Source organism: Mus caroli, unplaced genomic scaffold, assembly GCF_978045245.1.
Source record: "Mus caroli unplaced genomic scaffold, Mus_caroli_1 scaffold_3, whole genome shotgun sequence".
NCBI lineage: Eukaryota > Metazoa > Chordata > Mammalia > Rodentia > Muridae > Mus > Mus caroli.
In genome coordinates this window covers 72,734,116-72,756,581 of record NW_028227258.1, presented here as the reverse complement: position 1 = coordinate 72,756,581, position 22,466 = coordinate 72,734,116, and the positions used below count along the sequence as shown (strand labels likewise).

Genomic DNA, 22,466 nt, shown 5'->3' with positions numbered 1-22,466 from the left:
TATTGGCAGGGGAAAGAACAACACTGCACCGCGTCCCGTCCCTCCCGCCCACCCGGGGCTCTGGAATCCCGCTCCCTACCACCTGGGCCGCTGGAACCCAGGGACAGGAGTGCTCTGGGGAGTATAGGTCACCTTAGAGGTGCGCCAGAGCCTGAACACCCGAAGAGTGAAAGGTGGCGAAAGGGAAAGGGTGAGGAGAGGAGGGGAGCTTCTGGTGCCCCGAAGGCCACTTTCCAACGCCAAAGCAGTGCGCGCGCTTGCTCTTTAAATACTCAGACTGAGAGGCGCGGAGCCATTGCCATGGTGACGGGTGTCCCAGCAACCGAATTGAATGGCTGTTGCCTGGCAATCCTAGGAGTTGGGGTTTGGTGCCGCCCACCTAAATACTTGTGGGCGAGCTGACGTAGGGCGGCTCCACTCCGCCCGGAGCAGGCCTGACAAAGCCTCTCAGAGGCGGGACACACGGCGGGAGCGTGGGATCCACGCCTCCGTTCCTACACCCCCGAAATGTTTTTAAAGTATTCGTTTCCGTTTTGTATTCGTTGGGACTAAGAACTGTTTGCCTACTACAGTTGTAACTGCTCCTGCTGGTTTACTCCGCAACCTCCGCTTGCGGGATCCGGCCTGGCATCCTCAGTCCGTGCTACTGTGAACCCAAAGCCCTCCCCAAATTCAACTGTTTCTGTCCTTCAGAACACCTTTCGTTTCTCCCTAAATACACACACACGGGTTTGCCTTGTTTCGCGTGCTTGTTCGCCCCAAATATTATTCCTTTCCCAGATACATCTCAACGTTCTCATGTTCCACGATTGGCCCACCTACTTAATCTCTGCCTCCTAAATATCTAGCTACCTAGACATATCCCGTCCTACCCCCCCCCCCCCAATTCAATGTCATCACACAACTTGATGCCCCCTTCCACATACCTTGGGGGTCCAACCACTTTTACCCTACCCGCAAACACAATCCCCAGAAGTCTAGTAGCCCAAGTAATGACCCTTGCTTCTCCCCCACAGTGTGCATTCTTTCCTATCTGTCCGAGGCACTGATTCTTTTCGCCAAGGCACAATTAACTTCCTTTAGTTAATCTGTCTCAACTTTGGCTGTGCTGCCAAACTATCGGCTGGTGCGAGTACGCCGTGCGACGCTCGCGGTGACCACTAGAGGGCAGGCGTTTCCGGATAGAAGGGCCGGTCAACCTGCCACTCAAGGTGGAGGGTTGGGTAGGAAGGACCTTAGGCTTCAGTGGAGCCCAAGTTTCGTCCTTTTTAAGTGGAAATTTCCCCCACCGCCTTTCTCGGGAGAAAGCCAAAGAGAGACCCAGGCTACTGGAAAGTCTGGCAGGGGCGGGGACTGTGGTTTTCAGAGTACGGGGAGCGGCTAGAAGGGCGGGGCTGTTCCGGGAAGTGGCGGGGGGGGGGGTGCTGCGGGGAGGGAGACTAAAACTAGCGACCTGTCCACTATTATCCAGCCCCCTTATGTCCTCTCAACTTATGAGAAGTGGTGTTCAAGGACCCGCAGAGAGAATAGGAAAAGAGATGGGGGACCTAGGGATGGACTTCCCATGTCTTGCTGTCCAGGGCCTTTCTGTGTTCCCTTTCCTCTTCTTGGCGGTCGCTCTGGGACTAAAACCAGAGCCAGGGGGCCCCAGGTTTCTTCCACATACACACCTGGGGTAGTCAAGGAGCGGTTGGTAAAAGTGGGAGGCCAAATGGAGAAAAAACAGGTTGTCATAAGGTTGAGTGATTGGAGCCCAAGTACCCTACACAGGAATGACTGGGGAGGAGGAGGAGGAAAAGAATAGGGGAGGGGGCGGAGTTTTGTTACCTGTCACCTGCTCTGACTGTGCCTAGGGCGGGAGGGGGACTGGTATAAAGCAGCAGGCACCAGCGCTGTTCCACCGCACACACGGAGCGCCAGCCTTGAGTCTGTTTTCTAGCCCCTTCCCGCCTGTTCACCACCACCATGACCCCGGGCATTCGGGCTCCTTTCTTTCTGCTGCTACTTCTAGCAAGTCTAAAAGGTGAGAGGCGCAAGGTGGGGAGGGGCTGTGCTGTTCAGGTGGGACTCCCAGTCTTTCTGTGGAGTTTGCTTACTGGTAGATTATGACAGTCATAAATGGCCATCTATACGGGTATGGCCCAGTATGGGCCGGGGTGGGGGGAAGAGGCTAAGGAAGGAGGCTGAGAAGAGGTGACCCCTCAGGAGAGTGGGCACTCTAGTAGGCAAATACTCTTTGTGGGGAGTAGAGAAGAGAGGCTGTGTCAGGAGAAGTAGCTCCGGAGTGGAAGAATGGGGCCGTGTGCAGTGGTTCCAGTCTATAGTTCCCACACCCTGGACGCTCAGGTTCACAGAGAGTTCAAGGCCAGCTTAGGCTACAGTATGAATACTTGTCTCAAGTAGAGGAATAAATGAGCCAGAAGCAGAGGTGGCAGAGGTGAGACCTCTGCTTAGGGAGGGAGGCTGTCAGGATGAAGGCAAACCAGGGGCTACCTGATGCTAACATGATCCCCCTTCCTTCCGGGGTTACTTTGCTTTCAGAGTTTATATTTTTCTTCTTGCTCTGATTTTTATTCATCAACCCAGTAGGTGTTGTTGTTGTTGTTGTTGTTTTTACAACTTTGGCTCTGGCCGGAACTAAAACATCACACATGTTATCCAAAGCGACCCAGTGTCCAACTCTGTTGATTAGTGCTGCTGTGAGCATAAAAACAGTTTACCCCTCATCTTTCACTCTGGTTCAGGTTTTCTTACCCTTCCAAGTGAGGAAAATAGTGTCACCTCATCTCAGGACACCAGCAGTTCCTTAACGTCGGCTACTACTCCAGTCCACAGCAGCAACTCAGACCCAGCCACCAGACCTCCAGGGGACTCCACCAGCTCTCCAGTCCAGAGTAGCACCTCTTCTCCAGCCACCAGAGCTCCTGAAGACTCTACCAGTACTGCAGTCCTCAGTGGTACCTCGTCCCCATCCACCACAGCTCCAGTGAACTCTGCCAGCTCTCCAGTAGTTCACAGTGACACCTCTTCCCCAGCCACTAGCCTTTCAAAAGACTCCAACAGCTCTCCAGTAGTCCACAGTGGCACCTCTTCAGCTCCAGCCACCACAGCTCCAGTGGATTCTGCCAGCTCTCCAATAGACCACGGTGGTACCTTGTCCCCAGCCACCAGCCCTCCAAGGGACTCCACCAGCTCTCCAGTCCACAGTAGTGCCTCTTCTCCAGCCACCAGAGCTCCCGAAGACTCTACCAGTACTGCAGTCCTCAGTGGTACCTCATCCCCAGCCACCACAGCTCCAGTGGACTCCACCAGCTCTCCAGTAGCCCATGGTGACACCTCGTCCCCAGCCACCAGCCCTCTAAGGGACTCCACCAGCTCTCCAGTCCACAGTAGTGCCTCCATCCAAAACATCAAGACTACATCAGACTTAGCTAGCACTCCAGACCACAATGGCACCTCAGTCACAACTACCAGCTCTGCACTGGGCTCAGCCACCAGTCCAGACCACAGTGGTACCTCAACTACAACTAACAGCTCTGAATCAGACTTGGCCACCACTCCAGTTTACAGTAGCAGGCCATTCTCTACTACCAAAGTGACATCAGGCTCAGCTATCATCCCAGACCACAATGGCTCCTCAGTGCTACCTACCAGTTCTGTGTTGGGCTCAGCTACCAGTCTAGTCTATAATACATCTGCAATAGCTACAACTCCAGTCAGCAATGGCACTCAGCCTTCAGTGCCAAGTCAGTACCCTGTTTCTCCTACCATGGCCACCACCTCCAGCCACAGCACTATTGCCAGCAGCTCTTACTATAGCACAGTACCATTTTCTACCTTCTCCAGTAACAGTTCACCCCAGTTGTCTGTTGGGGTCTCCTTCTTCTTCTTGTCTTTTTACATTCAAAATCACCCATTTAATTCTTCTCTGGAAGACCCCAGCTCCAACTACTACCAAGAACTGAAGAGGAACATTTCTGGATTGGTGGGTATCAGCCTAGTCTCTGCCATGTGTCCCCTGACATAACTCTTCAGGACTGCATGGCTCTCACATCACTCCTGAGTCTTCTCCTCTTCTCCCAGTTTCTGCAGATTTTTAACGGAGATTTTCTGGGGATCTCTAGCATCAAGTTCAGGTACAGTTCTGGATTTGACTTGGGGGAGGCATGGGCAGTCTCGTGACTTTGTGGTGTCGGGATGGGGTGGGGGTGAGGAGAGGAGTGCTGAGCTATAAGCCGAGAGTCTATCTGAGCTCCCCGTTTTCTGTGACCAGGCCAGGCTCCGTGGTGGTAGAATCGACCGTGGTTTTCCGGGAGGGTACTTTTAGTGCCTCTGACGTGAAGTCACAGCTTATACAGCATAAGAAGGAGGCAGATGACTATAATCTGACTATTTCAGAAGTCAAAGGTGAGGTGATAGCCCCAGCTGCAGCCTGGCACCATAGTATGGGGTTCTACCGCCTGTTTACTTCTGGTGCCAGGAGTGGGAAATCCACCTCCCTTGGGACTTCCCTGACCACCGTTTTCCCTTCTAGTGAATGAGATGCAGTCCCCTTCCTCTGCCCAGTCCCGGCCTGGGGTACCAGGCTGGGGCATTGCCCTGCTGGTGCTGGTCTGTATTTTGGTTGCTTTGGCTATCGCCTATTTCCTTGCCCTGGTAAGTCTCAGGCCTTCCGAGGCGCGGTGTGCCCTGGGTAAGTGGAACCCCGCTGGCCAGTCCAATCTCCTGTCTCCGTAGGCAGTGTGCCAGTGCCGCAGAAAGAGCTATGGGCAGCTGGACATCTTTCCAACCCAGGACACCTACCATCCCATGAGTGAATACCCTACCTACCACACTCACGGACGCTACGTACCCCCTGGCAGTACCAAGCGTAGCCCCTATGAGGAGGTAAAGTGTATCCCGCAGCAGCTTGGGCCAGCGACCTGGGCAGGGTGGGGCCTTATGAAGGGGAGCTTGGGAAACCCAAGGAACCCCAGAGAGGTGAGCAGTTGGAGCCCGGCAAGGTTGGGAATGGAGGTCGAGTTCTGGGAGACCATGGGAGACAACAGAAAAAAAGTGTCTGCACTACCAGTCTTCCCCCAAAAGCCTCGCCGTCGTCTACCTGTACCAATCTGTACTAATTAGGATGCCCAGAGGTGAGGCGAGGAGATCCTGTGCCCCTGGGAGCCCCGCCCACTGCATTCCCCGCTGACCTCCTAGGGGTCGGAGAGTAGATACAGGGGGCTGGGGTAGGGTGGGAGGGCTCTGGCGGAAGAGATTTCTCTTGCTAGATGAGTGTGCTGAGGGAGTTTTAGGAAAGCAAGGGTCCCTCTCTCTTCCCTCCCTCAGGCCTTTCCCTGCGGAGTCTCGTAAATAATTACTGTGGCCACCTGAGACGGAAAGGCTAGTGAGACAGAAAAGCCAGTGGGTGGGGAAGGAGACAAGCACGTCCTTTTCTTGCCCCACTTTCCTCCTCCTCCAGATACACACACACACACACACACACACACACACACACACACACACACACACACACACAGCTCTTTGGGCCAGAGGATCAAAAACTAAAAGGAGAGAAAGATAGGCGGGGCCTACAAGAGGGCTAGGGACCTACAGCCACGCGGAGGGGGGTGGGGGAAGGGGGCCTTGGAGTTGTGTGTTTACAGTCACCTGGCAGCTCTGGGGCCAGCAGGTGCACACTCGGAATTAACCCCTTGAGAGCTTGCCAGGCCCCTGGCCCCAGGCGCCTTCAGGGTTTTACCTGGAAGATTCTTTTTCCCTGAATTTCTTTCCCCTTCACTCAGGTTTCGGCAGGTAATGGCAGTAGCAGCCTCTCTTATACCAACCCAGCTGTGGCAACCACTTCTGCCAACTTGTAGGAGCAAGTCACCCCACCCACTTGGGGCAGCTTTGGCAGTCCGCTCCCTCAGTGGTCACTGCCAGACCCCTGCACTCTGATCTGGGCTGGTGAGCCAGGACTTCTGGTAGGCTGCTCACGTCCTTTGTCAAGGACCTCAACTACATAAGTCTGGTGAAGCCCAGCCCTGCCCTGGGGGACACTGGGGTAGTGGTGGCTCTCAGAAGGACTGGCCTGGAAAACTGAAGACAGGGATGGGAACCCAAACATAGTTGAATAAAAGATGGCCTCCTGTTAGTTATGCCAGCTGTGGTTTTTCATCTGCAACTCTTGGGTCAGAGCGGCCAGGACGAGGCTATAAAGGGCCTGGAAGAGGCCTTTGGGGGAGGACTCCCGAAGGCAAGGAGCCACAGAGGGTTGGAAGGCTGGCCGCATTCGAAAACAGGGATATGGGGAAGAGGTGACACAGGGACACAGAGGTGGCCTGAGAAAGAACCAAGGAATTGCCTCTCTCCTGTGCCTGGCGGCCCTGCAGGAAGGAGGAAACGAAACTTAGGCAAGCTCCAGTGGGCCTGCCCCAGACCTGGCCTCAGCTCGCACCCATGACTCTCTTCGGAGGCCAGCCCATGCCCCTCTCCGACTGGCACAGTGCCCTTAAGGCAGCTCTATTCTTAGCTGTCCAGGTGTGAAGCAAATCCTTGGACCACAGATAACAGTAGCAGAGTCAACACAGCCGTGATAAGCCAGGGCTGGGACAGATCCGGGTGCTGTTGGCACCAGGCCCTGGCCCTCAGCCACCCCACCCGCCACTGCCTCTGGGTGGGCTCTCTGGCACCCTGGGAATGAGGAAGTGGTTCTAGTTCCCTGACCCCTTTAGGTCGACACCATGCCACGCCCTCAGCTACATCCCCTCAGGGTCCATGTCTGCGGTCCAGATACCCAAGGTAAAGTTCTAGGCAAGCAGTCGGTGCTGCGCCCCCTGGCGGTGAGAGTCTGTTGGGGTCTGGGCCTTAGGTGTAGTAGGACCTCCTACCCTTGGGTGTCGATGGGTCGGACCAGAAATGATCAGGAATGGTCTCACTCTAGGAAAACAGAAATGTGCCTGGTGTCACAGTTTATTGTTTATAAACCATGAAAATTACAGCTGTTGCTCAGCATAGGCCTAGCAATGCCCACTGTACGGAGGCAGTAGCAGGCACCAGAGGCCTAGCTTGGCCCAACCCAATGGGGACACCAGCCTTAACTGAGTTCCCAAGGGAGACTTGGCACGTTGGCATGGGTGCTGGATAGGTAAAGCATGCAAGAGGAGAAGAGGGACAGAAGGGACATGCAGCTGGAGGGTATAGGGACCCAAATAAATCAGGATAGGTTCTCCTCTGTCTCACTGGGAGGCTCAAAGCCTGGCTGCCAAGGCTGCAGTCAGCATCAGTGGGGCAGGGGGGCTTGGCAAGGCAAGGGCAGAGTTGTTAGTCATATCCAGTGTTCCAGGCGCCCTCCTGGACAGGCCAGGGACAGAACAGGGCTTTCTATGCCTTGGTTACGATGCCAAGGGCGGGACCTGGGTCAGAGACATGATGAGTCTGCGGCCTAGGCCAACAGGTAACACAGAGAATGAAGGACATCCAGAGATAAGCAGAGGAAAGTCCCTTAGTCAAGGGAAGCCCTGGGAAGACACCGCTGGCAAGGTATGGGGCAGGGCCACATGGTTAGGGAAAGGCTGGGGGAGAAGCTGTTGGGAAAACAAACTCGATGCCCAGAGGCTTGGGGAGCAGAACTCAGGTCTGAGAGGGGGCCTGAACAGCTCAGTCCAGCTTGGCAAAGCCCCCAATGGTGACTTTCCTCTCAGGCTTGGTGCCCACGGGCTCCTGCAGCTGAACAGCGCCACCCCCAATGAAGCAGAAGGCAGGGCACACAGGCCCTGAGCAGTCCAGGGGGCACTCCAGCAGCCCACGGAAGGACACAGCATCCAGGAAGGAGACCCGTCCCCGCTCGTAGTCCAAACAGATACCTAGGCGGGGTGGCAGGGGCACTGTGCAGCTGGCAGCGGGGCCATCCCTCCCTGTCAGCCCCGCATTAGAACTCGCTCCGGAACCCAGCAGGATCTTGCCCATGCCGATGGTCAGGAAAGCAAAGGGTGGTAACGCCTCCACGGCAGCGTCCTCAGCACCGCTGTCGTGCCCACTGTCTGGGTCGTATCTGTAGGAGGGGGAATCCAGAAGAAAGATGTTGGGAGGCAGAGGAAGGGAGTGGGGTGGGATCAGGGAGCTGGGTGGGATGTTGGAAGGATGTTGGGGGACAGGAGGTTGCAGGTATTAAGGTGAATACATGTTGAGGGGGGTTAGACTGTAAGTCTCCAGGCTTTTGTCTGTGTAGGAAAGGTGAGTGCGTGAGAAAGGTGTCATGGGGAGGAAGAGATGGACTGTTGGTACAGCACACTGGAGAAATGTGGGTCTTGTCAGGATAGAAGGTGCTGAGAATCGTGGTGCTAGGGAAATCAGGTTAGGGACACGGCTTTGGCAGCCGGGGATGTTGGAAGGATGAGGTCACCGTGATTAAGACGAGGTGGGGTGAGGGCAGGAGCAGAGTAAGGATGTCGGAAGAGAGGTGGGGATGCTTTGGCATCAGGATGTTGGAAGGATACAGGAGTACGGTTGACAGAATTCCAAAGGGAATCTGTGCTGGGGAGGAGACATCTTGAGGAAATGGGATGCTGGATGATAAGAGAGCTCGGAGAGAAGGTTCAGGACTGAAATGAGGGGATGTGAATGAGACACTGAGAGGCAAGGACGGCTGTGGAGATTTGTTTAAAGGAAGAACATGGAGATGTTGACAAGGCAGGTGAAGGAGGTCTCAGGGAGAAAACTTTTCATGGGAATCTTAGGACACGGGATCTTAGACAGGTGCTGAACTGGGCTCGAGTGACAGATGGAAGGAAGAGGTAACAGCTCTGCCTTCTATTAACCCTTTTTCCAACCATACACTCTGAAAACCTCAAAGTCTCTTCTGCTGAGCCCACATCTCTTCCGTCCACAAGCCTCTCGGGCTGGCTTCCATGCTCCTTGCTCTTACCCAGCCCCAGTCCCACCTATGAAAGTCTGGAGGCCCGTCACCACCCTCGCCAACCCCAGCTTCTTTCCCAGAGCTTCATTTCCCCCACCTCCCCCCTTGCAGAAGGGCCTGACCTGGGGCTGATCACATCCGGGGCACCCTGGAAGCTTTCCTGAAGCTTGCTCTCCAGCCCGACGCCCACCTTGACCAAGTAGGAGGCAGGGTCTACCGCACAGGCCCAGTAGCTGCGGCCCTGGGTCACAGCCACATCACCCAAGACCACGTCCACACTCAGGTGGCAGCCCGTGAGCAGCCGCTCAGCAGCCAGCAGCAAGGGAAGCCCTGGGATACTCCGCACCGCTCTCTGGTCCTTGCTGATGGCTAGCCGCTCTCGGCTCGCACCCCAGCGGCCATCAAGGAAGAAGTGCAGGACTGGAAGCAGGAGGTTGAGACAGAAGGAAGGATTTCAGGGACACACTGGTACTGGGGACTGTGGGGTGTCAGCACAAACACTGGGAATTTTGGGCACAGGGAACAAATTGTCAAGGAATTCAGTCACCAGGAGCTGTCAGGGGCCCAGGGGAATAGGGCGTATGAAACTGAAATAGAGATGTAGGGAAGAGAGAAGCATCCCAAACAGACTTGGGAAGCCAGGAATAGCCGAAGTGGACTGGTGGGCAGAGAAAGCAGTGTCCCATCTCTAGCTAATTCAATGATTCTGCAACCCATTCTCCATGATTTGTCTGTGGGCCATCTCCACTATGGTCCTGTTCCACCTGGTCCCATTCCTAACGCCGCTGACCTGAACCTTTCATCCCACACTTTGGTTCCCATACTTGACCCCTCAACCCAGCCCTTTCACCTGAGTGCTGACCACACTTGGCAAGCCACTTCCCTAACATTGACTGAGCCCTTGCTATAAGTCAGAAGCAAGGTTGTTTTGTTTTGTTTTTTCGAGACAGGGTTTCTCTGTATAGCCCTGGCTGTCCTGGAACTCACTCTGTAGACCAGGCTGGCCTCGAACTCAGAAATCCGCCTGCCTCTGCCTCCCGAGTGCTGGGATTAAAGGTATGCGCCACCACGCCCAACTAGAAGCTAGGTTTTTATACGTACCATTTAATAATGGTGTCATTACCAAACCACTCTATTAAATATTATTATTACTTCTGTAGAAGAGGACTCTGAAGTTCAAAGAAGGAGAAAAATGTGGCTCAAGACACAGTTGTCAAGGGGCAAAGGTGGGCTTAGAACCTGGGCAGTCTAGCTCTAGAGGAAGTGAGTACAACTCACACATTAAATTGTACAAATTATATAAATTAAATTGTATTGCACTGCTCTTCCGGTGCCCATTGGGATTGAGCTGAGTACCTGGGCCATCCTATACCCTCTGCGTGAACATCTCTGTCCACCACATGAAGCCTCTTGTCTGTGTACTCACCAGGGGCTGGGGGTGTGTGCAGGTGCACATCTTCACTGTACTCTCCGTAGCCAGCCTTGTTGCAGCCACGGACACGCAACACGTACACAGAGCCCGTGTCGGGGTTCTCAAGAAGGGCGCTGGTGCCCCTCACCTCTTCCCGGCGCTGCCAGCGTGTAGGGCCTGGCTGGGCGGGGACATCTGTGCGCCGGAATTCAACGGTGTAATGCCAGGCAGGTGGTGAGTGAGGGGGCAGCCGCCAGCACAGGAAGATTTGATCATAGGCAAAGGTGCGTTGGGTGTCTATGACGGGCGCTTCGGGCACTGTTGGAAGAAACAAGGGGGTCAATCAGGACCTGGCACGGAGAGTGGTTCAGGCAGGAAAGAGGAAGCAGCGGGAGCCGGGGGGGTGAGTGTAGGTGAGGGAGCTGGGGAAAGGAACTTTCTAGGCACTGGGTGGACAAGGCAGGGCCCAAAGGAGAAAGAAGTGGGCGAGCACCGGACAGGGGCGGAGCCCGAACTCTGGTCCTAGTTTGCCACTACCCTAATTTGGCCTGAAGTGTGCCACTTTCCCTCTCTGGGTCTCAGTTTTCTCTTCAGTCAAATGACAGCATGAGACCAAATGAGTTCTGAGGACCCTCATGGCTGAGACTCTTTGAGGTAAGAAGGAGCCCCAGAACGAGGCAGGCAAAGGCCACTGGAACCCAGGCAAGAGAGCCCTGAGCGGGGAGGGAGGTAGAAGGATTGGGAGGGAGGTAACAGGGTCAGCAAGACGGAAAACAGGAAGGCAGCAGAGGGGAGCGAGCTTGCTAGCCGAGCGAGCGGTGCATGAAGGTCAAGAGGAAGAGAATGGGAGTTCAGAGGGCAAGGGTCAAGATAACGAAAGGTCAGAAGGACCAGGGTTATGCAACAGTCTAAGGAAGGAAGGTGGAAGGACCAAGAATTCAGGGTACATTAGGAGAGAAGGAAGCAGTATGTGGGTGGCCAGGCTGTGTGGGAGCACAGGGAGAGGAATAGGGCGGGGCCCAGCGGGTGGCAGGGCCCCCAGGACAGGGCTGCTGACTTGCCTGGGGTGCTCCGGAGCAGAGTCCGCGGTGGCCACAGCCTACAAAGAGAGAGGGAGAAGCAGCGCTGAGCGCGGTAGGATGGTGTGGGTGTGGCGGGGTTGGCTGGGTGGGAGTGGCTGGCCAGGCCAGGCAGGAGGCCAGGAGGTCCCTGGTGGGCACTGCCCCCCGGGTCCGCTGCAGGGGGGAAAGGGAAGAAGGTTCTGGTTGGACACGGGCCTGGCTAGCTCCTTACCTCTCAGGAAGCTAAGCTCGGTCAACAGCTTCATCTCACGCCCCACATCCAGCTGGCAGTGGCGGAAGGAGGAGCTGGCAGCTGGCCGGAAGGTCTGGAGGGCCTCGGTGGCTCGGGCAATCCTAGAGCGGGGTAGGCAAGGGTCAAGTATTGCCAGGTGGGCATCAACCCCTCCCTGGCATCCTACCCTACCTATCCCTAGAGCCACTGCATCAGAACTCCCTCACTCTTGAGAAACTAGCATCAGGCTGGCCAAATGAAACCCCTCGAGGCAACAGCTCTCCACCCGTGTATTCTAGCTACTGTTAGTGACACCCACGGAGCCCATCTCCCTGGAGCCTGCACCCTTCCCTTGTGACATGCCCCTCGGTACCTGTTATGCAGCTGTTTGGCTGCTTGTACAAAGCAAGGCTGGTCTGTTTCCTTAAGGACTTCCTGCGCATAACCCACCAGACCGGAGCCATCCAGCAGGCTCTGGTGTTCATGGATCTGGGCACTGAGCCGAGATAAGCGCTCTTGCTGGCATTCTTCGATGGCCTGAAGCAGTGAGGCCCGCTTCTCTTCCAGCACAGCCCCTAGTCCCCGAACCAGCTGGGACACCTCCTCTTTCGCCTGCTGACCACTCACCTGTCCAAGGAGGAACACCCAATGGATAAGAGACTTACACCAGCACTTGCACCCGCCCCCAAGACACCACACCATACTATGCTGGGGAATTTTGTTCATTTCATCTATCCCTCTATGGGGCCAGGATCATGACTGGCAAAGCACCTATACCACAGATATGGTCACCTCCTGACCATTTGTACTAACTGTCTGAATGCTCACGTTGTAAGTGTAGGCTAAAGGGAAGCAAGCCCCTTCTATTTCCTAGATTTTTCGCTTGATATAGGAAGCCAAAATGAATATAGAACAAAAATACAAGAGTCCTGTTAATTTTATATCTACTTAAGATCTTTTTTTTTTTTTTTTTTTTTTCGAGACAGGGTTTCTCTGTGTAGACCTGGCTGTCCTGGAACTCACTCTGTAGACCAGGTTAGCCTTGAACTCAGAAATCTGCCTGCTTCTGCCTCCCAAGTGCTGGGATTAAAGGTGTGCGCCACCACTGCCCGGCTGGGATCTTTGAAAAAGTATTTTTATGTGCATAGGGGTTTTGCCTGTATGTGTGTCTGAGGACCAAGTGTGTGCCTGCTATCTGTAGAGGCTAGAAGAGGGTATCAGATAACCTGGAACTACGTATGTTTGCGAGCCACCATGCGGGTGCTGGGAGTTGACTCTGGGTCTTCTGGAAAAGCAGCCAGTGCTCCTACCCCACTGATCTCTCTTTCCAGCCGTTATTTGGGGATCTCTATAAGAGACAGGGTTTCATGTACCCCAGGCTGACCTTGAACTCACTGTGTACTGAAGAGAGATCCCCCTGCTTCAATTTATCCAGTCTTGGGATCACAGCATAAGACATGGTGACCCACTTAAAAGTTTAATTAATTAATTAGTTTTTATAATTTAAAAAATATATCATTTATTTATATTTTTTTGTGCGTTGGTGTTATGCCTGAATGTATGTCTGTGTCAGAAACCCTGAAGCTGGAGTTACAGATAGTTGCAAGCTGCCATGTGGGTGCTGGGAATCGAACCCAGGTCCTCTGGAAGAGCAGCCAGTCCTCTTAACCACTGAGCCAACTCTCCTTCCCTTATTAATTTAACTTTTTTAAAAGAATAATTCAGGTGCTGGAGAGATAGCTCAGTGAGAAGAGCAAGTAAGCACCGAGCAAGGACTGAGCTCACTTCTTAGCATCTATCAAAGGTAGCCGAGTGACCTGTAATGACAGGTCCAGGAGATCAGTACCTTGGGACTCCATGGGCCACCCCTCTGCATGGGGTGTACTCACAGACACACACATTCCATGGGCCACCCCTCCGCATGGGGTGCACTCACAGACACACACATCCACACATGCATAACACCCGAGGAGTTATTCTAAAACCATACAGTTGCATTTTAAGTATTTATTTATATATTTATTTATAAATTTAGTAGCACCCTAACTGCATGCCAGAAGAGGGCAACAGATCCCTTTATGGGTGGTTTTGAGCCACTATGTGGTTGCTGGGAATTGAACTCAGGACCTGTGTAAGAGCAGCCAGTGTTGTTAATCACTGAGCCATCTCACCAAACCACTGCAGTTACGTTTTTAACTTCGTGTACTAATGCAGCAGAAGGTATGCCTACTCTTTCAACATATTTTTTACCTTAAAATATCTGTTTCATTTGTGTGTGTGCGTATGTGTATATGAGATTGTGTGTGTGTGCGTATGTGTATATGAGATTGTGTGTGTGTGTGTGCGCGTGTGCGTGTTTATGTACACCACATGTGTGTAGAAGCCCCTGAAGCCCAGAGGACGGTATCAGAGCCCCTGGAGCAGATTCCAGGTGATCATGAGCTGCCTTGTAGCTGCTGGGAACTGACCCTGGGTCCTCGGCAAAGGCAGTAGGTGCTCTTAGCCACTGACTCGTCTCTCCAGCCCTCATGTGCCCCCGCCCCCCGTGATGGAGATGCACATGCCCCACCACAGGCCCTGTCCATTCCAGGGCACTGTATTTGTGAAGAAATGATGGGATACGTGGATTTATGGGCTGGAGTAGTCGATCCTAACCATGTTGCTAAGAGACAAACAGGGAAAGGCTAAAAACTAGTGGGCGTTAAGAGCTCCTTTAAATAGTTGGTCATTTGGATACATCGCAGCCCCAGTTTCCAGTATCCGTCAAACAAGACTGTTCTGGGACCTCAGTGTGTGAAGGAGGGCCTTTTCCAAAATATCCTCCTATCTGGATGCACGTCAGAAAATGCAGTAAATGCCCTTTCCGAGCCTACAGTTTGTCCAGCAACTGCAACTTGAAGTCACCATTACACTAACTGCTCATATTTTACTCTAGCTCTTTCATAGTCTTAATCTTTTTATTTCTCACCCAAATAAGAAAGGCCACGCCACGACGGCACTAATGTCCACGTGTGGACCACTAGCTGCAGCACACTGGTGACTGTGCCATCACCACCATCTACTGCACTGCCCGCTAATCCAGACAACCCAACAGAAGGTGCTTGTTCCCCACCCCAGCTTCATGGTTGTGCTCATGTTGAATCTAAGGATATTTGAGCTCCTTAGCCCCCAGCTATTGCCCTCCTACGCTCCCTGCAGCCCCAGCTCCAGCCCAACCCAGGGTACTGGTGTTCTTGCCAATGAAGTTTAACCAGAGCCTCCACCAACACACACTCTCCAACCGTGGGCTCTGAACTGGCAGTAAGGCAATGGGACATAGCCACCCACGAGGGACTGAAGGCGCACGTCCATGCCCTTCCTCACCTCAGTGTGCCTGATGGTCTCTTCCAGCTCACAAATCTGGGTCTGCACAGTGTCCTGGTTTCCCAAGATGTATGCCAGGCTCTTTGTTAGCTTATCCTAAGGGCAAAGAAAGAGGTGGGCATCATCCTGGCTCTGCAAGAAGCAAGTCAGTAGGAGGTGTGTGGTGGTGTGTGTTAGTGCTAGGGCTGAGGAGGTAGGGGGTCTTTACCTTGAGGGCCTGGTAGGCACTGAGCACTGGTGTGATCTTGTGCCCACTGTGGGTACGCCGTACTCTGCAGAGTTGGCACACCAGTCGTTGACATGTCTTACAGTAGTGGGTCACCTCTTCCTTGTGGTCTGGACACATCAGACCCTAGGGATGTAAAAGATAATGAAACAGTCAGCCACTTGTGTGTGTAAGGATGCTGACCTACCAGCAATTGCTTGCCCCTCTCCAGCAGTCAAGAGAAGGAAGTGGAAATAGCTAACTAGTTATTGTGCTCCCTAGCGCCACCCAATGGTGAACACCAGGCATTAAAGCATTTGTGAACTGACCAAGCCATGGCCTAGCACTGCTCCTCCATCTACTTCCTAAGTTCATAGTATAACAATGGTGATAGAGTTCACCTTTGTTCACCATTGCGCCCAACTCCTAGAAAAGCATCCTGCATAGAAGCAACTTTTTTAAAAAATATTTTTATTAGGTATTTTCCTCATTTACATTTCCAATGCTATCCCAAAAGTCCCCCATAACTTTTTTTTTTTAATAAAAACTCTGGGGCAGAGTTTTTCTGTGTACTCAGGCTGGCCTTTAACCTCCAAGTCTCTTTATTCACCCTTCCAAGTGTTGGGGGCTCAGGCACGCGCCACCATGCTTAGCCAGATAACAAACATCTCCTGTGATCCTATCAACAGCCCTGCAGGTATAGTTACAGCAGAGTAGATTCTCTCATCTCTATGCAGCTGCTGAGATGAGAGACCCATAGATGTTGAATCTTCTGTTTAGTGGATGTTAGAGACATGGTCTGATAGACAGCCAGGTGTGATGGTGCATGTCTGTAATTCTAGTGCTCAGGAAACCGAGAAAATGGGATTTCCATGAGTTCAAGGCTAGCCTGGGCTATATGGCAAAACGCTGTCCTGTTGTTTTTTCTTAATATTTTATTTTGAATTATGTGTATGTGTCCATGTGTAGAAATGTGCATGTAAGTGCAGGAAACAGAAGAGGCCAGAGGTGATGTACCCCTGGAGCTGCAATTACAGGGAAATAAATGTGATTCTCTGGAAGAGCTCTTAATCAGAGAGCTGTCTCTCTCCAGCTCTAAGTCCCTGTCACGCACACGCACACGCACACGCGCACACGCGCACACACACACACCCTTACCTAGCCCTCTTTAGAACTCCACATGCCAGTCATCTCCAACCCCTGGTTCAGCACCACTGTGGCCCCTCCCACTTCAGACCGCGCAAGAACTGGCTCACCTTGGGGCGGAATGAGAGAGTGGGTAGCGTGGGCTCATGCTGCGCCTTCTGCGTGCCCCAGGGGTGGAAGAGCTTGAAGCATTCGTTACAGAAGGTAGCTCGACACTCTGTGCAGCCCTTGGTGGCCTCTAGTGGTGGGGGCTTGCACAACTGGCACAGGATGGCTCCTCCCACACTCACACTCTGGCGGTACCTCTCCACTACTCGCTCTAGGGTCAGGTTTCGGAAAAGCCCGGAAAGGCCCCTCTCCCCCAGCTCCACATCGCCCTGGCAGGCTGGGCACGGGAATAGGATCGTCTGGGGGTGCAAGGCACCACGCTTCCGCCCAGGGTATGTCCCAAAGCCTGTAGATGGACCCAGGAGGCACAGGTGAGAATTACAACTGGCTGGGGTGGGTGACATCTGGTCAATTAAAACGTGGAATTTCATTGCGCCAGAGATCAACTCTCATTAGAATTTCAGACAAGCAGTAAGAAGCTCCACCCCAGAATGACAGACAGATGCCCCTGACCCTCTTCCATCTTTCTACATCCCCACCCCATCCCACAGGCCCCAGCCCCACCTGACTTAAGGAGCCGGTCCAAGCGATCTGGCTTGGGGAGAGTTCTCCGAGAGAGGCGGGGGCTGCGGGTAGAAGGGGTGGAAGCAGGAGAAGTGGGCTCCGAACTCGGATCCCCACCATGGCCTATGTACCCCTGCTGGCCCAAAACCTCCCGGGCACAGGCCTGGCACACGTTGTGGGTACAAGGCAGCACTAGTGGCTGCTTGTACATCTCTTGACACACTGGGCACAGCAGTTCCTTCTCCATGTTCTTCATGCTTGTCTGTGGAGGGACCAGGAGGTTGTGTGAGAGCTAGGACACTTGGGCAAATCTCAGCCCGGTCCCTTGGCTGCCAGGAAGGGCAGCACAAGCTACCTACTGCTTTGGCCCAGTACCCGCCTTCGTTGGTTCACACACCTCCCCAGCTCTCTGTCTCTTGCTTCGGCTCCCCTCTTGGGGAGCTTAAGGCCCATCAAGAAGGTACAGTTGGAGCTCTGGCCTCCCCCACCATCGCGCCCCACCCCCATCACTCCCGCTGCAGCAGTGCTGGCAGGCAGTCCTCCCGCCTCACCTGTCTCCATCCCTCCATCTCTGGATTAATAGCATTTATTTCAAGGGCACCACCCATTCTACAGCTGGGTGTTGTCCCCCGCCCCTTTCTCTAGCAACCCTTAGACGCATGACTGCTCCCCGCGGCCAGGGTGCGCTAGCTCTCTGAACCGGCTGGGCACTGGCCGGCGCCCCAGCACCCATCCTCCATTCTTCAATTCTATTTCTTCCAGTCTCCCCAAATCAATCCATCCCTCTTCGCCTTCTTATACTAGAGCTATCAGGCCCAGTCTGGTGGAGAAATTCGGCCTGCTTCAACCCTTTGCCCAATCTGGGGTGGGGGAGGAGGGAGCGCCCCGCCTACCTGCCCCCTCCCCACCGGAAGTATCCCTCCCCCTTTTGGTGAGGGGTCTTCTGGCTATTCCCCACCCCCACACCTCACCTTGGTCCCTCTCTTCGCAGCCATCCCGGTCAGGGGCGCAGCTGACACAAAGGAGGGAGGGAGAGGGAGGGAGGGGGAAGGAAGTGGTGGGGGGGGAGCAGGGTTGGCACCGCCTCTGGGAGAGACGGGCACGGGTTACCATGGCAACCGCAGGCTGCACGGCAGCTAGCGGGGGGGGGGCGGGTTGGGGGCGGTAGGGTGGGGGGTCGGGAGGGGTCCAAATTGGGAACTGGACCCAGGAGCGGTTTTTTCATCACCACCACCACCACCCGTCCCGCCACACCTGTCCTCAGTTTCTTGGAAAACATCCAAGCTCACACATGCCCCTTCTCATAGTCCTGGTGCACGCCTGGCAGCTACCCCAAGCCTACCCGCTGGGTCCGGGCAGCTTCTCGCTGCCTACACCCCAGCAAACGGGAGTCTCACCACTCGGCTGTCCCCAGGATCCCTCCACACTTGCGTCTCCGCCCTCCCAGTCATTTCTGACTTAACTAATCCCTTCTCTATATTCCATATTCTTCCTGGACCCCCACCTGTTCAAGGGTCTGGCTTGCCCCGACCCTTTACATCCCCACCCTTCCCCTTGACCCCACCTTAACTCACACTGATGCGGACTAGTGCATCCATGATGGAAGTGAAGGTCTGCATATCCTCACCCTCAGCCATGGCCCTACTGTGCCCGCCCGCCCCCGGGTGCCCGATCCTGGCTGCTGCTGCGAACCCGGGGCTTAATGCAGGAGCCGGGTGGGGTGAAGGGAGGGGTGGGGAGGGTGAGATGTCACTGCGCATGCTCCAGGGACTAGCTTCGAACTGCGTCCGTCGAGGTAGGGGGTGGGAAATAGTTCTTCCCACGTGGTTCTCCAAAGGCGGTCTAGGGGGTGGGTAACATGGAAGGGTATTTGAGGTAGGAACCATTCCTCCTATTAGAAGCTTGCATCGATTCCTGGTCATACTAGTCACATAAAGCAAGAAGCTCGTTTCAGAGGAAGAACTCCAGGTGGACAGTGCTACATCTTGGGTGGAACATATCTTCGGGAGTTGTTGAGGCAATTATAGTGGATCAGGGAGGTCTGAGGAAGTTGTACGGGAGATGACATGAATAGCAATGAAGGCACAGGTGACTCTAGGCCATGGGATCATGACTAAAAGATGTGAGTGCAGCTTGTCCAGAGAGACAGCAGATGCCTTGGCTACAGAAGGCTGGAGACCAAGTAGGGCGGTGGCCTAGAATGCTCTTCGAAGCATTATTTCCTCCTTGCCGCAAGAGGGCGCTGCACCCAAGGCGCGTAGAGGAAGAAGTAAAGCAAGTCCACGTTGGCCCCGACGCCTGCGTACAGACAACCGCGCCGGCTTTGGCTCCCCTCTTTCTCCAGGGACACGGATTGGACCACGGACGGGGCGTGATGGGTAACCGCACCGGCGGGATGCCCGGGCTGCACTAGCGGGGGTGGGCGTTGGGGTGGTCCTCTTTTCTCCGTAGCCTCGGTAAAGCTGACGTGTCCTGGGAACTAGCATTTCCTCCGGACAGGCGGGAACTTGGGTGTGCAGGACCGGGTGGTTCCTGGAGGTCGCCGTGGGGTGGGGGCTGGGTCACTTGGAAGTGGTTGGTGAGCCAAGCTCGGGAGTGAATCTTAGCCTGACTCTTTTTTCTCATTTATAGTAGTCGGTACCGGGACCTCCTTGGCGCTGTCCTCCCTCCTGTCCCTGCTGCTCTTCGCTGGCATGCAGATCTACAGCCGCCAGCTGGCCTCCACCGAGTGGCTCACCATTCAGGGGGGCCTGCTGGGCTCCGGCCTTTTCGTCTTCTCCCTGACTGTATCTTCCTGGCTCTGGAAGGGGAGGCGGGGGTGTATGAACAGAACATGGGCGGGGGTGGGTGGCAAGGGCTTTGCGGTCCCTCTACTTCCTAGCCCTGTCTTGTTGCGTGAGTTTCTCCTTAATTACATCACCCAGGCCTTCAATAATCTGGAGAATCTGGTCTTTGGTAAAGGCTTCCAAGCAAAAATCTTCCCTGAGAGTAAGTGAAACTCAATAGTTAACTGGACTCCTTTTTTTTTAAAACTTCTCCCAAACATGATGCCGAATTTCCCTGTGCTTAGATGGTAAAGGAGAAATACATTTGCTTAACACAATCTTGAAGACAGAAGATGCTCTCAGATTAAGCATTTTATTGGAGCTGGAAGAGAAGCACAGAAAGGAAAGGGGGGAGGTGAGGGGAGGGAGAGGAAAAGAAAGAAAAAGGCCAATCTGGTCTGCTCTCAGGACAGGTTTCAAGTGAACAGTCAAGCCTGGGCTGATGTCTGATAGGCATCCTGGAGAAGGTGTTCTTTGTCCCTGTGAGGAAAGAAAGCAAGACCAAGCCCACGGAGGGATTCTGATGTGGAACTGAGCCCGCACTATTGACTGCTGCTGGAGGAGATTGTGAAGTCTGTGTTCACTGGGATGTTACCAATAGCAGGACCCCTGACAGAAGGAGAATAGAGAATAACCCATGCTGGCCTTGAACTTCCTGTGTGGCTGTGGATGACTCTAAACCCTTGACTGGCTGATCCTCCTGCCTCCACAGTTTATGAGGTGCTGGGGGTTGAGCCCAGGGCCTTGAACATGCTAGGCAAGCTCTCTCCCAACGGAGGCACATCTTCAGCCCTGATAGACCAGTTTTTGTGTGTGAAAATCCTTGTTAGATGGTTCATATAGAGATCTGATGGAGAATAGGGCTCATAAAACAAAGCCAGCATCAGGACCAAGCCACTTGGAAAGCCACGTGCTGGGAAAATCAAGCTGTTGTAGCCCCGTGAAAGACTCACCCAGAAACCCCGAAGCCCGCCATTGGCTCCAGGTTGATGTCTTCACGGCCCTGTTGCAGGTTCCAGAGCTTCCGCCCAGCAATGCCCAGAGCTTCTGTCTCTTCCACTCTGTCCCATGTGTTTCTTATATGCTGAAAGAAATTGTTGGAAGGCAAAAACCGAGTCTTTCAGCCAGACAGGGATGGCACAGGCTCTTAATCCCAGCACTAGAGGCAGAGGGAGGCAGGTCTCTGTGAGTTCAGGGCTAGGGCAATCTACAGAGCAAGTTCTAGGACAGCCAGAGCTACACAGTGAAACCTGTCTTGAAGTGAGAAGAAAAAAATCCTCTTCTTTGCCTTCCTTTCTGGCTCCAGCTGGACAAGTGGACCTCTTAGCCCCTTCCATCCTCTCATCCATATCCTGTCCTCTTAGAGAGGCCATAATCCTCTTTCCTAAGTCATGGGAACAAGCCTGCTCTCCGCCCTTCTAGAACATTGTATTTATTGATTTACTTTTGAGGCGGGATCTCACTGTGTTGCCCAGGCTGGCCTTCCCACTGTGTAGCCCAGGCTGGCCCCCCCCTTGGATTCCTGAGCTTACGTGATGCTTCCTGCCTTATCCTCTGGACTGGCTTTCCCAGCACGTGTAGGCATATACCACAGCGTTCACTTTCTTCTGTGTATGTGCGGGGGTTGGGGGGCTAGGAAGTTAAATGACACATGGAGCCAAGCTAGTCAAACAAAACGCCATTCATATCTTCCCTTCGTGTCCTGAACAAGTGTTCAGGCACAAGGCATTTGAAATCCCTGCTTTTGTCAAGGCATACCTATTTTGTTTGTGTTGTTTTTCTAGTCAGGATTTCTCTGTGTAGCCCTGGCTGTCCTGGAACTCCCTCTGTAGAGGAGGCTGGCCTCGAACTCACAGAGATCTCTCTGCCTCTGCCTCTAGTGCTGGGGTTAAAGGTGTATGTCCCCATGACGTAAGTTTTCAAGCAGGTTCCTCACAGGGTTCTAGACTGCTCCTACTTTTCTGTTGCTCTTTTGAGCGCCTCCTGATTGACACTCCCTCTTCCTGTCTCCCCAGTTCTCCTCTGCTTGCTGTTGGCGCTCTTTGCCTCGGGCCTCATCCACCGAGTTTGTGTCACCACTTGGTACGTATCTGACAGCTGGGCAAACGGTACAATGACACCGTGTCTTGTGGGACCAGATCTTCCTATGGTGTTAATCGTCCCTTCCCTTCCCACCATATGCCACCTCTTCTGTTCCCCCACCCCCTGTTATTTTTTTTAAAGTTTTATTTATTTATTATATGTAAGTACACTGTAGCTGTCTTCAGACACACCAGAAGAGGGCATCTCATTACGGATGGTTGTAGCCACCATGTGGTTGCTGGGATTTGAACTTGGGACCTATGGAAGAGCAGTTCAGTGCTCTTAACCCCTGAGCCATCCCCCCTCCCCGTTTTTGTCCTTAGTTTCCCAGGCCTAAATCTGAATTCTTTACCTGAAGCTGGTGTCTGCCTTAGTAGCAACATGCCTATTGGTATAATGACTTATTTTCACCCACTAGCTTCATCTTCTCCATGGTTGGTCTGTACTACATCAACAAGATATCGTCCACTCTGTACCAGGCAACAGCTCCAGTTCTCACACCGGCCAAAATCACTGGCAAGGGCAAGAAGAGAAACTAACTGTGAATGAGTAATAAAGTTGGGTCTTTGTAGC

General features: G+C 53.7%; 3 protein-coding genes across 8 annotated transcripts; 2 read left to right on the top strand and 1 right to left on the bottom strand.

The window, feature by feature from the left end:
- The first annotated feature begins 1,880 nt into the window (after positions 1-1,880).
- Muc1 (mucin 1, cell surface associated) lies at positions 1,881-6,120 on the top strand. 2 transcript variants are annotated; one of them, XM_029474894.2, is made up of 7 exons: positions 1,881-2,023; positions 2,829-3,985; positions 4,084-4,136; positions 4,274-4,407; positions 4,535-4,656; positions 4,738-4,887; positions 5,784-6,120. In XM_029474894.2, the coding sequence occupies exons 1-7, from the start codon at positions 1,966-1,968 to the stop codon at positions 5,856-5,858; spliced, it is 1,749 nt and encodes a 582-aa protein (XP_029330754.1). In that variant the 5' UTR covers positions 1,881-1,965; the 3' UTR covers positions 5,859-6,120. The 2 variants fall into 2 exon arrangements, with proteins under 2 accessions (XP_029330754.1, XP_021014034.1); XM_021158375.3 differs by having other exon boundaries at positions 2,745-3,985.
- An 822-nt stretch (positions 6,121-6,942) lies between these two features.
- On the bottom strand, positions 6,943-18,677 carry Trim46 (tripartite motif containing 46). 5 transcript variants are annotated; one of them, XM_021157813.3, is made up of 10 exons: positions 18,561-18,677; positions 16,987-17,248; positions 16,425-16,768; positions 15,172-15,315; positions 14,964-15,059; positions 11,974-12,227; positions 11,601-11,722; positions 10,323-10,625; positions 9,019-9,316; positions 6,943-8,032 (listed from the first exon to the last, which is right to left on the bottom strand). In XM_021157813.3, exons 1-10 carry the CDS (start codon positions 18,621-18,623, stop codon positions 7,639-7,641), a joined length of 2,280 nt encoding a protein of 759 aa, XP_021013472.2. In that variant the 5' UTR covers positions 18,624-18,677; the 3' UTR covers positions 6,943-7,638. The 5 variants fall into 5 exon arrangements, with proteins under 5 accessions (XP_021013472.2, XP_029331324.1, XP_029331323.1 ...); XM_029475464.2 differs by having other exon boundaries at positions 18,551-18,636; XM_029475463.2 differs by lacking the exon at positions 18,561-18,677 and adding an exon at positions 17,958-18,059.
- A 544-nt stretch (positions 18,678-19,221) lies between these two features.
- Krtcap2 (keratinocyte associated protein 2) lies at positions 19,222-22,464 on the top strand. The gene is made up of 5 exons (XM_021157815.3): positions 19,222-19,364; positions 19,618-19,772; positions 19,911-19,974; positions 21,827-21,893; positions 22,312-22,464. The coding sequence occupies exons 1-5, from the start codon at positions 19,361-19,363 to the stop codon at positions 22,430-22,432; spliced, it is 411 nt and encodes a 136-aa protein (XP_021013474.2). The 5' UTR covers positions 19,222-19,360; the 3' UTR covers positions 22,433-22,464.
- Positions 22,465-22,466: the final 2 nt, after the last annotated feature.